This window comes from Chionomys nivalis, chromosome 5, assembly GCF_950005125.1.
Source record: "Chionomys nivalis chromosome 5, mChiNiv1.1, whole genome shotgun sequence".
NCBI classification, from domain to species: domain Eukaryota; kingdom Metazoa; phylum Chordata; class Mammalia; order Rodentia; family Cricetidae; genus Chionomys; species Chionomys nivalis.
The window spans coordinates 15,324,810-15,338,579 of NC_080090.1; the positions used below are offsets into that span (position 1 = coordinate 15,324,810).

General features: G+C 37.7%; 1 protein-coding gene across 1 annotated transcript in view; it reads left to right on the top strand.

Moving 5' to 3' along the window:
* Ahctf1 (AT-hook containing transcription factor 1) overlaps nucleotides 1–13,770 on the top strand; it is a 59,318-nt gene that overhangs the window by 26,547 nt on the left and 19,001 nt on the right. Inside the window, exons 21-30 of the mRNA XM_057769370.1 lie at nucleotides 238–425; nucleotides 3,089–3,233; nucleotides 3,314–3,445; nucleotides 4,563–4,713; nucleotides 5,079–5,229; nucleotides 5,779–5,886; nucleotides 7,830–8,022; nucleotides 9,210–9,413; nucleotides 9,999–10,416; nucleotides 12,273–12,372. Of these exons, the coding sequence (XP_057625353.1) occupies nucleotides 238–425; nucleotides 3,089–3,233; nucleotides 3,314–3,445; nucleotides 4,563–4,713; nucleotides 5,079–5,229; nucleotides 5,779–5,886; nucleotides 7,830–8,022; nucleotides 9,210–9,413; nucleotides 9,999–10,416; nucleotides 12,273–12,372 (1,790 nt within the window). The remainder of the gene's footprint in view (nucleotides 1–237; nucleotides 426–3,088; nucleotides 3,234–3,313; nucleotides 3,446–4,562; nucleotides 4,714–5,078; nucleotides 5,230–5,778; nucleotides 5,887–7,829; nucleotides 8,023–9,209; nucleotides 9,414–9,998; nucleotides 10,417–12,272; nucleotides 12,373–13,770) is intronic.

Sequence of the window (13,770 nt, forward strand, 5' to 3'; positions counted from 1 at the left end):
TTGGCATGAGCCAAAGAAGACAAAATTTGTTAATGGGGCATGAAATTGGTGTAAAAAGAATTTTATATATGAGATCTCAAAGGTATGACACTTTTGTTCTTTGAACTCTACTATAGATTAGCTCCTTTTAACTTAAATTAAACTTACTTAATTTTGATTTTGGTGAACTTTAATAATACTTGCCCTTTTTAAGGGCCAACTACTTTGTCTAAATACAAACACTTCATCATTTTGCAGAATGGTTTAGACCTTTTGTTCCACCCGGTTACTGCAAAACCTGTGTCGTGGCAGCATTCAAAGATAATTAAAGCCTTTATGAGTCAGGGAGAGCACAAGCAGGCTCTCCGGTATCTTCAGACAATGAAGCCCACAGTGTCCAATAGCAGTGATATCATCCTTCACCTCACTGTTCTGCTTTTTAATAGGTAAGTACATCTTAAAAACAGAAATCTTGATCACATTTTAATAAATGGAATTGGTTAATAAATGGAATAGCTAGTAAAAAAATAGAACTAGGTGAGGTGGCATATATCTGAATTATGAATTCTAGCCCAGCCCTAGATAACGTGAGACCCTGCCTCAAAAAAACAAAAATACATAATTTTACATTGGTCATATTACCTAAAATTCTTATAAGGCAAATCCACAGTGCCTTTCATGTAGAATGTGATAAATAACAAATTACGTAAAGGAGAGTGCTTGGCTAAAACTTAACACCAACCCCTCTTTGCTGCTCATTGATGATGTTTATAGTCTCCTGCATGAACAGTTTGTTAGGTATGGACTTAGGAAAAGAGCAAGTTTCATATCTTACTGCTTAAACCAGATCCAGATTTGAGCTAATGATCCCCCCCCCCCGGGGAGCTTTTATTATTTATTTTCATACTTGTGTGTTACATATATTTACGTATTTTGTACATAGCATCTGTACGTGCATGTTGAAGCCATGCACTTCTTACAGTGGTCAGCATTGGATGTCTTCCTTTCCTGCTTCAGACTGAATACTCTGGGATTTAGTCCCCAGCAAGGCCCCCTTCCCTCCCTTAACCACCACCTTCATTGCTGGCCTCATAAACCCAGAGTAAAGAGTGACTTGAATGTTGCTAAAAAGTTGGAGAATGTTATGTCAGTGAAGGTGATTGGTTGTTTTTTTTAAAAGTAAAAAATACTTTTAGGAAAAGTAACTGCAGCCTCACTAAGTGAAAATGGGAATGGATTTCCTTATTTCATTGAGGAAGAAAAACCATTCCTAAGCATGATCTGAGGGAGAAGACATAACCACCAAACAAAACACATTGCTTTACAGTGAGTTATTCAATAAAAGTCCAGGGCGTGTCCTGTGGTAATCACATAGTTACTTAATTTTTCCCATCTACTTGTGTCTCTAATCCAGGTGTTTAATCACTAAGACTCTGAACCATAACAGTTATATTTGGGAAGTTAGAACTTAAAGGTTGGACCACATAGTAATTTTTCTAGCATTCAAAGCTCAGTGATTGCATAATCATTGTTAAAAATAGCCGAAAGCTAAAAATAATCAGTATTTCAAACATAAGAACAATGACCCCTTTGCCGAGACTATGCAATACAAATGAGGTAATCCTGTGGCTTTTTAACTATTTATATTAGTGCTGCTGCTTATTAGTTATGCTGAATCCTTAAAGTCCTACTGGACCAACCAGGTATCTCAAGCCAGCAAAAATGTCTGTTGTGCAAGCCTGATAAACATGAATTTGATCCCTGGAACCCTCACAAGGGTAGAAGAAGAGAAGTGACTGCACCAAGTTGTTTCGACCTCCACAACACATACTCCCACATTCACAGATCTCGTAAACACAAATACTCATGCAGTACGAGGAAAATGTCATTAGAACAGCCACTTAACCAGGGCAAAGATTTTAAGAGGATAATCTTTGTACTTGAATAGATTTTAACTCTAAAACTACCACTTTTCTCTTGCACATTTGTCATTTCAGCTTTTGGGAAGTTAAACTAACCACCTTCTAAACTGTAGTTTATCCTGCAGGTGTTTCATGAGGTTAATGCCCAACTTGGAATATTCTGAGGGTTAGGTGCATAGTGTCATTACAGCTGTTGGCAGAGTTGTAATTCATTAGCAAATGGCAGTAGTGATTGATAGTGGGATCCATGTCAAGTTCCTTTTCTGTGACTGATAAAACACTGTGACTAAGGCAACTCATAGAAGAATGGTTTGGGGGGCTTACATTCAGAAAGTCTTCATGGCAGGAAGGTATGGTGTCTGGAGAGTAATGCTAAGAGTTCTTATCCTTTATCATAAGCTGAGAATGGCAGCTCAAGTCTTTTAAATATTAAACCTCCTTCCTTCAGCCAGGCTGCACCTCCTAGACCTCCCCCAACAAATGCCGCTAACTGGTGACCAAAATGTTAATGTCTGGGCCTATGAGAGACATTCTTATTTAAATTACCACAAACACAAAATTTTTTTTTTACCCCAGAGTATACACAACCCCAGGCTGATGTTTGGGAGACTCTGTGTAAGAAACACTTCCTCGTTATGTGGTGTTACTGCCCAGAGAAGAGCATTTCAGATCTTCCACTCGATGGTTTGAAGTTGATCTTGGTATAGATCAGCTAAAATCACTTACTCATGTCTTCACAATTGTTCCCGTGTTCTGTTCATGCTGAGTACCCTGACTTCTCTGTGATGACACATAAACCTTCAGTTCTTTCCAGGCCGCCTTAAGATTTTGCCACCTTGTCAGCTTTATTTTTTACTACATAACACTTAAATATTGGAAAACTGCCTAAAATTAAGGTGCCCAGTTGTAACTGGGAATGCAGAGGCAGGCATATCTCTGTGAGTTCAAGGCCACCTTGTTCTACATAGTGAATTTCAGGATAGCTAGGGCTACATAGTAAATCTCCATGTTGTGGGGGAAGGGTGCCCAGTTGTCTTTTTGACATTAGCAAGACTCATTGTGTACAAGTATTAAATAAAAATTTCAAGTATTTTATAATTGCACATGCATATTATATTTGAAATGCTATAAGCAGGTGACTTTTCTATGTGTTATATAGCTCTTTGAATCTTTGTTACCGATTTCAGATGCGTGGTTGAGGCCTGGAACTTACTGCGACAGAATTCAAACAGAGTGAATATAGAGGAACTACTAAAGCATGCTTATGAAGTTTGTCAGGAGATGGGCTTAATGGAGGATTTACTAAAGCTACCACTTACAGACACTGAGCAGGTAATTAATCACCAATCAGTAAAGACTTAAAGAAATTTAGGGTAAATTGATAGTTTACAAATCTCTTTTGTTCTTCCTAGGAATGTTTAGTGAAATTTTTACAATCCAGCACCAGTGTTCAGAATCAAGAATTCCTTCTAGTTCACCATTTACAGCGTGCTAATTATATTTCTGCCTTGAAACTAAACCAGACTCTGAAGAATACTCTCATGGTATGATTAAAGTTGTCTCATTGTGTGAAATGAGAATGAGGAAAGCTGAAGCCTTTTTTTGCTTATTTTACAAGAACTTATAGTTTAATAGAGATTTGCTTTACATTATCTTGAACTCGGAGAATCCTCATTGTTACAGTTATCGCTGGGAACTGGGTATTACTATTTACAGAATTCTGCATGTGCCACAGTGTTCTGATAGAGACCCTCTCACTTAGAGAAAATGAAAGAAAGACTCCTAGAGAGTAGGAGTTGTATAATACAGAAAACATTCAGAAGTCAGGCTAACTTGTAGCTTGTTCCGGTTCTTGATCTATAAAATGACAATATCTGAGAGTTTGTTTGCCTGGATGCCATATCCAGCATGTCTCCAGAGATGGACCTTACTGGAGTATTGGGAGAATGAAGAATGATGAAATATACCTAACGACAAGAAAAGCAGGAATCAGGCGGATTGGGCTTTTTTTAGGGAGAAACTACTGCACCCTGGAAGCTCAGCTTACTTATTATATGCAGTTAAACAGGGGGATGGAGTTATTGCATGTAGCTGAACAAGTAGGCTTGCTTATTATGTACAGATAAATAAGGAGGAGGTAGGGTTTTTATAGTGTATAGCTTGAATCAAGGAGAGAGGTTTATTTAAACTTGGTAGAAGCAGTCTTTAGGCCGTAAACATCCAGAGGAAGAAAGCTATATTCTCTGTATACACCATTAACATTCACACATGAACCAGAGGAAGCCTTTGCCTCTGTGTGTGTTGTGGGCGTGTTTTTGTCTTCCCGTGTGCCCTAGGCTTTTGGTTCTTGACATGCCTGTGGCAATGTCAACAATGCACACTCACTCAGAACTTAACATACTCAGGGCTTCCTCTACTCCCCACACATGAAGGTGCATGTAAAGGAGCGTGTTTCATGTTACATTGTTTATATTTGTTGTGAAGGATCAAGGCTTGGTACTGGATATTTGAATGTATAGATGTGTACACAATTTTAAGGAAGTATATGAAGTCTGAGCTGAAAGATGTAGCTATAAGACACTCATAATTAAAATTTAAGTGATATAGTTACAGCTAACATTATGAAGATTAAATTTTTGTTAATTATAATGTATTCAATAGAGTGATCATGATCCCCGTTTGCGGGAGAGATCAGTGGCTCGAAATTCTATATTAGACCAGTATGGGAAAATCCTACCCAGAGTCCAGAGAAAATTAGCCATTGAGCGAGCCAAGCCTTACCCTCTGTCAACATCGTCAGTTTTTCATGAAGGTAAGATTTCATTGCAGATGTACTGGCTTTTTGGGAGCCTAGTCTGTTTGGATGCACACCTTTTTAGACCTGGATGGGGGGGGGGGAGCTTGGACTTCCCACAGGGAAGGGTACCCTGACTTCTCTTAGGACTGAAGAGGGAGCGGGGAGAGGGAGGAGGTGGAAAATTTAAATAAATAAATAAATTTAAAAATAAAAAAGATATGGAATGATTCCCTTCCTGGAGTCACCACTGTCATTTCCTTGTGTTGTACATTCATGTTAACTTTTTTCATTTTATAAAAAGCTTGTTAGAAAAAAAAAAAGCTTGTTAGAGATGCAACTGAGTCAGATGCAAACTGAGTCCTGTTTTCTTTATTTTTCAGTTCCTAGGCCCAAACCATTGTCAGCATTTCCAAAGAAAGCTGTAACTGGAACAGTGTTAACAAGATCTACTTTCATCAATAATGTGTTGTCTAAAATTGGAGAGGTGTGGGCAAGTCATGAGCCTAGAAATGGCATTTCACTTTACAATAGGTATTGTTTTTAATTACCTTTACATTTTACTTTATGTGTGTGTGGAGGGATAAAGCATGCAGCTCACAGAGCCTCCTGGAGGTCAGAGAACTGTTTACAAGAGGGTTCTTTCCTTCCACCATGTTGGTCCCATGGATCAAACTTGGTGCCAGGCAAGTCCTTCTGTACTCTTTTAGAGAGCAGCAGTGTTCATCAGCAAGGCACCCTCATCCTTACCGAGTTTAGTATAGAATATAAAAAATGAAACTTCTTTAAGTTAGCTACTTTGTTAACGGATTGTTTTGTCATTAAGTTTGCATTTTTTGTGAGTTAGTTCTCTCCACCATGTGGGTTCTGGAGATGGAAGTCAGTCACTAGGACAAATTTACCTGCTGAGCCTTCTTTCTAGCCCCATTTCATGTTTTCAGGTGACTGTTGTTATTTGTAAACAGTGCAGAGATGTACAGTTAAAAACAGAAGCCTTTTTTCCCTCTTCCATCTAATCTCATAGCATTTTTGCCATAATCCATATGATACATAACTTAAACTTGAATTTTTACTTCTCTGTAGTCCTAAAACAGAACAGCCGTCTCCTGTAGTACGTCCTTTCCCACGTCCAGAGCTTCCTGAGGCATTTGTTGGAACACCAATTTCAAAATCATCCCAGAGAATATCTAGGTGAGAATTTCTTGGATTGTATTGAAAAAAACTGTAATTTTTTGTTTTTTGTTTTTTTTGTTTTTTTTTTTTTTTTGATTTTTCGAGACGGTTTCTCCATAGCTTTGGAGCCTGTCCTGGAACTCCCTTTGTAGACCAGGCTGGCCTCGAACTCCCAGAGATCCACCTGCCTCTGCCTCCCGAGTGCTGGGATTAAAGGCGTGCGCCACCACCACCCGGCTTTAATTAAGTTTTTTAAAGGTGCTATTTTGCTGGGCGGTGGTGGCACACGCCTTTAATCCCAGCACTCTGGAGGCAGAGACAGACAAATCTCTGCGAGTTCAAGGCCAGCCTAGTCTACAAGAACTAGTTCCAGGATAGGCTCCAAAGCTAAAGAGAAATCCTGTCATACACACAAAAAAAAGGTGCTATTTTTAAGTAAAAATTTAAATACTTTCTGTTATTTGACAAGAGTACAGTTATTTTAGCACGTTATAAATAGCTATTAGTATATTTAACATTTCTGTTTACTTACCTCTTGTGGCTTAGTGAAAATAAGCAAACCATATTAAAACCTTTAGGAAAACAATCTATCAAACTTAATTTTGTTTTGTTGATCTTTAAAAGAACGTTGTTTCTATAATTAGTTACAAAATCTTGGTTGACTTAGTGAAGATTTCTCCTGGGCTTCACTGAAATATCTTGTGTTGCTTAGTTGCAGTAATACTTTCATCTTACCTAAATATTTAAAATTATTAAATTATTAAAGTCTTAATGAAATTATTGGATGGAAATAAATACATAATGAATCATCTTTTGAAGAAGTAGAATCAAATAGGTACTATCAGTCAACTCTGACATTTTCTTAAGGCTTACGTTGTTGTTTTCTGTGTTTTGTTTTGTTTATGTATATCCTAGAAAGTCCATTCTTGGATCACACCAAAAAATTTGAAAATATCCCAAGACCTACTATGATGTTTAGCATTTCTTTTATAACATTTCTTAATCAATAATACCTTTTCTTGATTCTTTTTTAAAAGTGTAATTTTAGTGATCTGGGGATGGTGGGAATGGTTTCTCCCAATATTTCCCCCACTAAGTCAAAGTTTGGTGCCCCCTCTAATAATGAGAAGTTGAACCAAATGTTTGGTTGAGGTCACCCTTGCATTTTGGAGGAAGTAAATTATGCTGTTTTTTGTTTGTTTTGGTGTATATGTGTGTGTTTTCTAGACAGGTTTCTCCATGTAGCCCTGGCTGTTCTAGAACTTGATCAGTTGACTAGGTTGGCTTTAAATTCACAAAGATCCACCTGGGATTAAAGGCATGCACCACTGCTACATGGCGATGATGCTGGTTTTATCATGAAACATTTTAACTGTAAGCTGGGGGTGGGAGGTGATGGTATATGCTATAATCTTTGCACTTGGGAGGCAAAGGCAACAGGATCAGGAGTTGAAGGGCATCCTTAGCTATATACACATACATACTAGTCACTAAAACAGCAAGAAGAACCACCTGTACAAGTGGTCCACCAGATATTGTAACCTGAAGATATTACCTGGAGGTTGAAATTACATGTAAAGGGAAGATGGGAAACTGAAGTCTTTAAATTGCTGTTTACAATTCCTAATTTCCTTTGCTTTGGAAAAAACTTCAGACTTTTTAAACTAATACTGACTTTTTTTTTTTTTTTTTTTTTTTTTGGTTTTTCGAGACAGAGTCTCTCTGTAGCTTTGGTGCCTGTCCCGGAACTAGCTCTTGTAGACCAGGCTGGCCTCTGTCTCCTGAGTGCTGGGATTAAAGGCGTGCGCCACCACCACCCGGCTTAATACTAACTTTTTTATTACATTACTATATTTGCCTAAAATTATTTACATATTACAGTGTTTTAGTAGTGAGCACTCAAATATGAGTAATTGTTTTGAACTTAATAAAGAAGTTAAGTTTTTTCTATTTAATTTTAGATTACTGGATTTGGTTGTTCATCCTATCCCCCAGCCTTCTCACTGTTTGGAGTTTATTCAGCAAAGTCCCACAAGATCTCCTTTGTGTTTGCTATCCAGTTCATTGCCATTAAGTTCACAACTAAAAAGGCCCCATCAGAGTACCTCCAGGCCTGCAGAATTGCTTTTACTTGAAACTCCTCCTGTAGTTAAGGTTAGTATTACCCGTCTGTCGCCCTGGGACATTAGCATTTTTCTTGTAGCATTGAGAAATTAAGCTGTTTGTGGCATAACTATGGGAAGTCAAAGGCTTTACTTTAATTTTTTTCTTTCATTTTATTATTTATTTATTTTGAGGCGGTGTTTCTCTGTATATCCCTGGCTGTGCTTGAACTAGCTCTCTAGACCTGGCTGGCCTAGAACTTTGGCTTTGCTTATATTTTCAGAGTACTATATAGAGTATAATATAATATAAATCAATATATGATTACCTTAAAATATCCTTTATAAAGTGCTTTGTTGTAAGGAGCTACAGTGGGCTGTGTTCCCGCCCAGCTCCGCAGGGCTAGCTTTACCCGAAATAATTACAGGGAAACTGTATTCTTATGAACATTGCCTGGCCCATTAGCTCTAGCCTCTTATTGGCTAACTCTCACATCTCAATTAACCCATTTTAATAATCTGTGTAGCCCCACGAGGTGTGGCTTACCAGGAAAGATCTTAACCTGCATCTGTGTCCAGTGGGAGAATCATGGTGACTGACTGACTCGGCTTTCTTTCTCCCAGAATTCTGTTCTGTCTACTCCGCCTACCTAATTTTCTGTCCTATTAAAGGGTCAAGGTAGTCTCTTTATTTAACCAATGAAATTAACACAAAACAGAAGACTCTTCCCCCATCAGTGCTTTCAGGTTTTGAGTGATCATATATATCCTTTATTGCTGATAATTGACATGTTTATATTTTTTTCTTCCAAATACTTTGGTTTTAGGCTTGTTTTTACTTGTTTTACTTTAAAATACTGTTATAGGTGATTTTTAAAAGACTTTTCTCCCACAATCCTTGATAAATTACTAAGAAAAAAAAATCCAAACTCGTGATGGTTGGTAGTAATGGGCTTAAACATTTTTCATTTTCCAAGTATTTTTGCATATTACCGGTATCTCATCATTTTTTATTAAAGAGGAAAGTGTCAGGGCCTTTAGAAAGAGTGTAAAAATAATTTTATCTTGCAAACTTAACATAAAGTTCTAATTGAATTTTGTATTTTCCCACCAATCTGAAATAAAATTTTCTACTTGTTTTATGAAGATAAAAATGTATATGCTTTGAAATTACTGGCTGCCCTTGATGAAGTTACTTACTAACACTAATAATGGGATTCTCTTTGCTCTTCGCCATAGAAAGCTAAATCTTTGGCTCTGTCAGCTACTTCTTCTGGATTTGCCGAGTTCACTCCTCCATCCATCCTTAGGTCTGGTCTTCGAACAACACCTTTAGCATCTCCCTCTGTGTCACCTGGGAGATCTCTCACCCCACCTTTCAGACTGAAAGAAACCAGAATTTCTTTCATGGAAGAAGGCATGAGTGCACACTGGACTGATAGAGTAAGTTTATTAACATCACAGGTTTTGTATGCAATCTTGTGGGTAGTCTTGAAACTAAAAAATCCCCCCCCCCCCCAAAAAAAGACCTTCAGAACATGAACTAAGCCAATCATATCTTCTACAAGTAAAATATATAGGGGTGTGTGTATGTGTTTTGCTATTATGCTATTAAAGTAAAAGGCCTGAGAAGCTACATATTTGGTGACAGAAGTAATACTAGAATGTGTGCCTCCTGGTGGTTTGGTTTTCACTCAGTATCTTGTTGCTTTTCTTGCCTAATTGGTTTATACATAGAAAGAGTGTCTGTGGAGTCCATTTAGTTGTTATTAATAGAAGTCTACCCACTTTATAGTTTTTCGTTGTCCTATACATTATATTTTGTTTTAATCGGTGATAAATTACTGATTAGAGAAATGTTAACAGCAGTTCACTTTTAGTTAAACAACTAAAAATATTTTAATTTGAAACATATGAATTGTAATTAAGAAAGTTCCAAAAAATAAGACGTATGGAAAAGCTGGTTGGGTGTGATTGGAATGAATAACTAGAGACTCTGCTGCTTTAACTTTCTTCTCATAATCCCAGGCTACAGATGACCATAATGCAAAAGCATTTGTTAGTACATCTTTCCATAAATGTGGACTCCCTGCAGAAACTGAATGGATGAAGACTAGTGATAAAAATCCATATTTTCCTCTGGATATCCCTGCAAAAGGCCATCAGAAAGTGGTTACGGGGACATTGGGCACCCACTCTCAGAGTCTGGAGAAACTGGATGTGAGCAAGGACGACAGCATTGCTTCAACCAGATCAGACCAGACTTCCTTAGAATATCATGATGCACCATCACCAGAAGACTTAGAAGATGGTGTTTTTGTGTCCCCCAAGCCAGCAAGTGCTTCTACTGAACTAACTACTAACTCGACTCTACAAATTGAGAAGGAGAATGATAAAGATTTGTTTAAGTCAGAAGGTACTCCTTCAGCTGTGGAGAAACAAATGGGTAGGAACTCTTTGTACATACTCAAAATTTCATAATAGAGTATTTTCTTCGAGGAAAGCATCAATGCTAAACAATTTTTTTTCTTACAGTGTACTATGTCCTAGACAAAGTAAATTTTATTTCAGCATAGAAAAATGCCTTGTATTCTTTTTTTTTTTTTTTTTTTTTTTTTTTTTTTTTTTGGTTTTTTGAGACAGGGTTTCTCTGTGGTTTTGAGCCTGTCCTGGAACTAGGTCTTGTAGACCAGGCTGGTCTTGAACTCACAGAGATCCGCCTGTCTCTGCCTCCCGAGTGCTGGGATTAAAGGTGTGCGCCACCACCACACCATGCCTTGTGTTCTTAAGTAGATAAGACATTTGATGGCAAGAGAACTTGTATGTGCTACCTTTTTATTTAGCCATGACAGTTGGCAAGCAGCAATAGTAGTGTTTAAGGAAGGGACTTGACATGGTGTAGTCTGCCTTGAAGGTTTTTAGTAACTATGAGAAGTAATAATGCCAACTGTAATTTTAGACTGTCCTAGCAGCCTGTTTGCTAGAAACCAGGAATTTGATTCTGCTCTCTGCCCTCTCCTCTGAAATAAGCACATGGAGGTCATAAATGTCTTCAGGCTCATGAATCTATTGTCTTAATACTCATTAATCTATTGAAAATGTTATTTTTCAGTGATGGGAATTGTTGTTTGTTTTGCTTTTTTTTTTTTTTTTTTTTTTGGAGCCCTAAAGTATGTGCTCTAGTAGAAAATCATCTCCCTCCCTACCCCCGCCCCCCCACATACATACACAGTAAGTGCTGGCTGCTGACTGTCAGTAGTGAGTGCACTAGATAGAGTACTTGCCTGTACATTGAGTAGAACGGAGTAGGCCTATTGACAGACAACTTAAAATGCAACTTGGTTAATATTTTTTTGGGATGTGGGCCCAAGCAAACATCAGAAACTTGGCTTAGAATTGGTGGATCAAATGCCTATTTTACATTAAAGAATTTTTTTGAGCAACTTTATGAAAGGTATTTCTTCAGCTCTATAAAATTAAATGCATTCAATAAAAATCTGTCATTTGGCCAGGGGTAGATGTAGTTCAATTGATAGAATGCTTGCCTAGCATACATCAAAGCCCTGGGTTCAGTCCTCAGCAAAGAGGTGGAGCAGGAAAACCAAGTTCCAAATCCTCCTTGGCTACACAGTATTTGAAACTAGCTTGGGATATATAAAACTTTACCTCCTTAAAAAAAAAAAAAAGTCTATGTCATAAATAGATTCTATTTAATGTTTTTAACCAAGGCAGAATGAAGATTTTGTAACTGGTAATTGTGTCTTTAGCAAACATAGCCATTAATTGTTCTAAGTCTTAGGATTTGACTCATAAATAGAAAATGTGTAGAATTTCATGCTGCTTTCTTTTTTAATGTGATTTATTCTACCAAAATATTTAAATGATCACCCTTAGAGCATCTTCATTATTTCTACAATAGTAAGCAGTCTCGAGTAGAAGTCTTTTTGAGGGGATAGCATATAACATAAACCCTAGACTTGTAATAGGTTAAGTTTGAATCTTAGCCCAGCATCTAAACATGGTTTTTGATCTGAGCTAAGCATGTAGCTTTATGCTTCAGATTTTTCTCAATTATCTCTTTGGATATTGAGGATTGAGTTAATTTAGTGGGAGATCACCTGTTAAACCACAAATGAGAAGTGGAAAGTTAAGAGGGGGTCCTTGAGCAAGGCTCAAAGAATTAGAAGAAAATGCTAGCAATCTGGTGCCAAGGAATTAAATTAGAACAAAAGAAATAGGATCAGCAGTTTCTTTAAAGCGATGGTAAGATATTTCACATGACGTCATCTGTATGATTTACAGGCACTGAAGAAGTTGCAGTGGAGGCACTTTCAGAATTCAGTCATTTAAGCCCTGTTCAAAGAGTTGAAGCCTCTGTGTGTGTGGCATCAGTCTGTGAAGGGTAAGTTAATGGAAACAAATGAGGGGGTTGAGATAATAAATTTCAGAGAAACAAAGAAACCTTGTCTGGAAACTAAAAGAAAGGGGAAAAAAAGGAGCCTGGAGCCTTATTGGTCCACCATACTAGCGCAGTCATTGAACTCCAGGACTATACACAGAGAAACCCTGTCTCAAAAAAAAAATAAAAGATGAAAATCATAGACATCTGAAGTTGGCCTTATGTGCATGCAGCTGTACACACACATCCCAAATGTGAACATAATGAAGGTGATGGTGATTTATTTAGATAGTTGGTCCATTTAATCCCAGCCCTTGGGAGGCAGAGGCCAGTAGATACACAGACAAAAATGAATGAATGAAAAAAAGAAAATTTATGCCCTGGCAATGCTGAAACATGCATGTATGCTGAAACAGCCTATATGGTGGTGGTTCTATAGATTTGTCCATATTGAGTTTCATGGTCTAAGTTGATGAGAACAACTGACCAGGTCTTTTCCTCAAGAGCGCACCAGATCTCATTATGGAGGGTTGTAAGCCACCATGTGGTTGCTGGGAACTGAACTCAAGACCTTTGGAAGAGCAGGCAGTGCTCTTAACCACTGAACAATCTCTCTAGCCCTGTCATGAAAATCAAAACAGCAAAAAATAACAACAACAAAAAAAACCTATAATAGACAGTTGGTCTATATACCCTGCCTCTTCCAGTCTATGTCCTCACCTCCCACGGTTTTATTCCTATTTGAGTGTGATAGAAGACCCAAAAATGGATTAGACATGGTAGCATGTGCCTTTTAATCTCAGCACTGACTGTCAGATGCAGGCAAATCTCTGTGAGTTAAAGGCCAGACTGGTCTGCATAGTGAATTCCAGGACAGCTAAAGCTACATACATACATGCCTGTGTCAAAACACGAAACAAAATGTGTGTTTCTGATGGTACTTTGAAAATATGCTTCTAGTGCGAGCAAAGCCAAGGTGTTGAAGATGCCATGCATCAGCACTTGAGAGTCTAGGGAGGAGTTCCGGGTCAGTCTGGGTTACTGCATGGAACCTGTCTCCAGTGTGTGTGTGGGGGGGGGGGGGCAGTCTAGCAAATTAGTTGTAACTTTTAGATTATGGTCAATTGTAAAGTTACATTAAAATATATACCAGCCCACTGCTTCCACTATTGAAAGTCAGCCATTCATCTCCTTCGTTTCAGTTCAACACTTGGAGTAGCACCGTTGTAGAACATATAAAAGTGACAGCTTTAATTCTTCAGAAAAAAATAAGATAAAGTTAATAAAACTAGCCCGCATAAAGTATGATTTTTTTTTATAAGATACAAGAATAGTTCATTACTTTGAGTAAGCAATGGATATGACAATACAGGCCATCTATAAAGCTTGGAGTGTCACCTC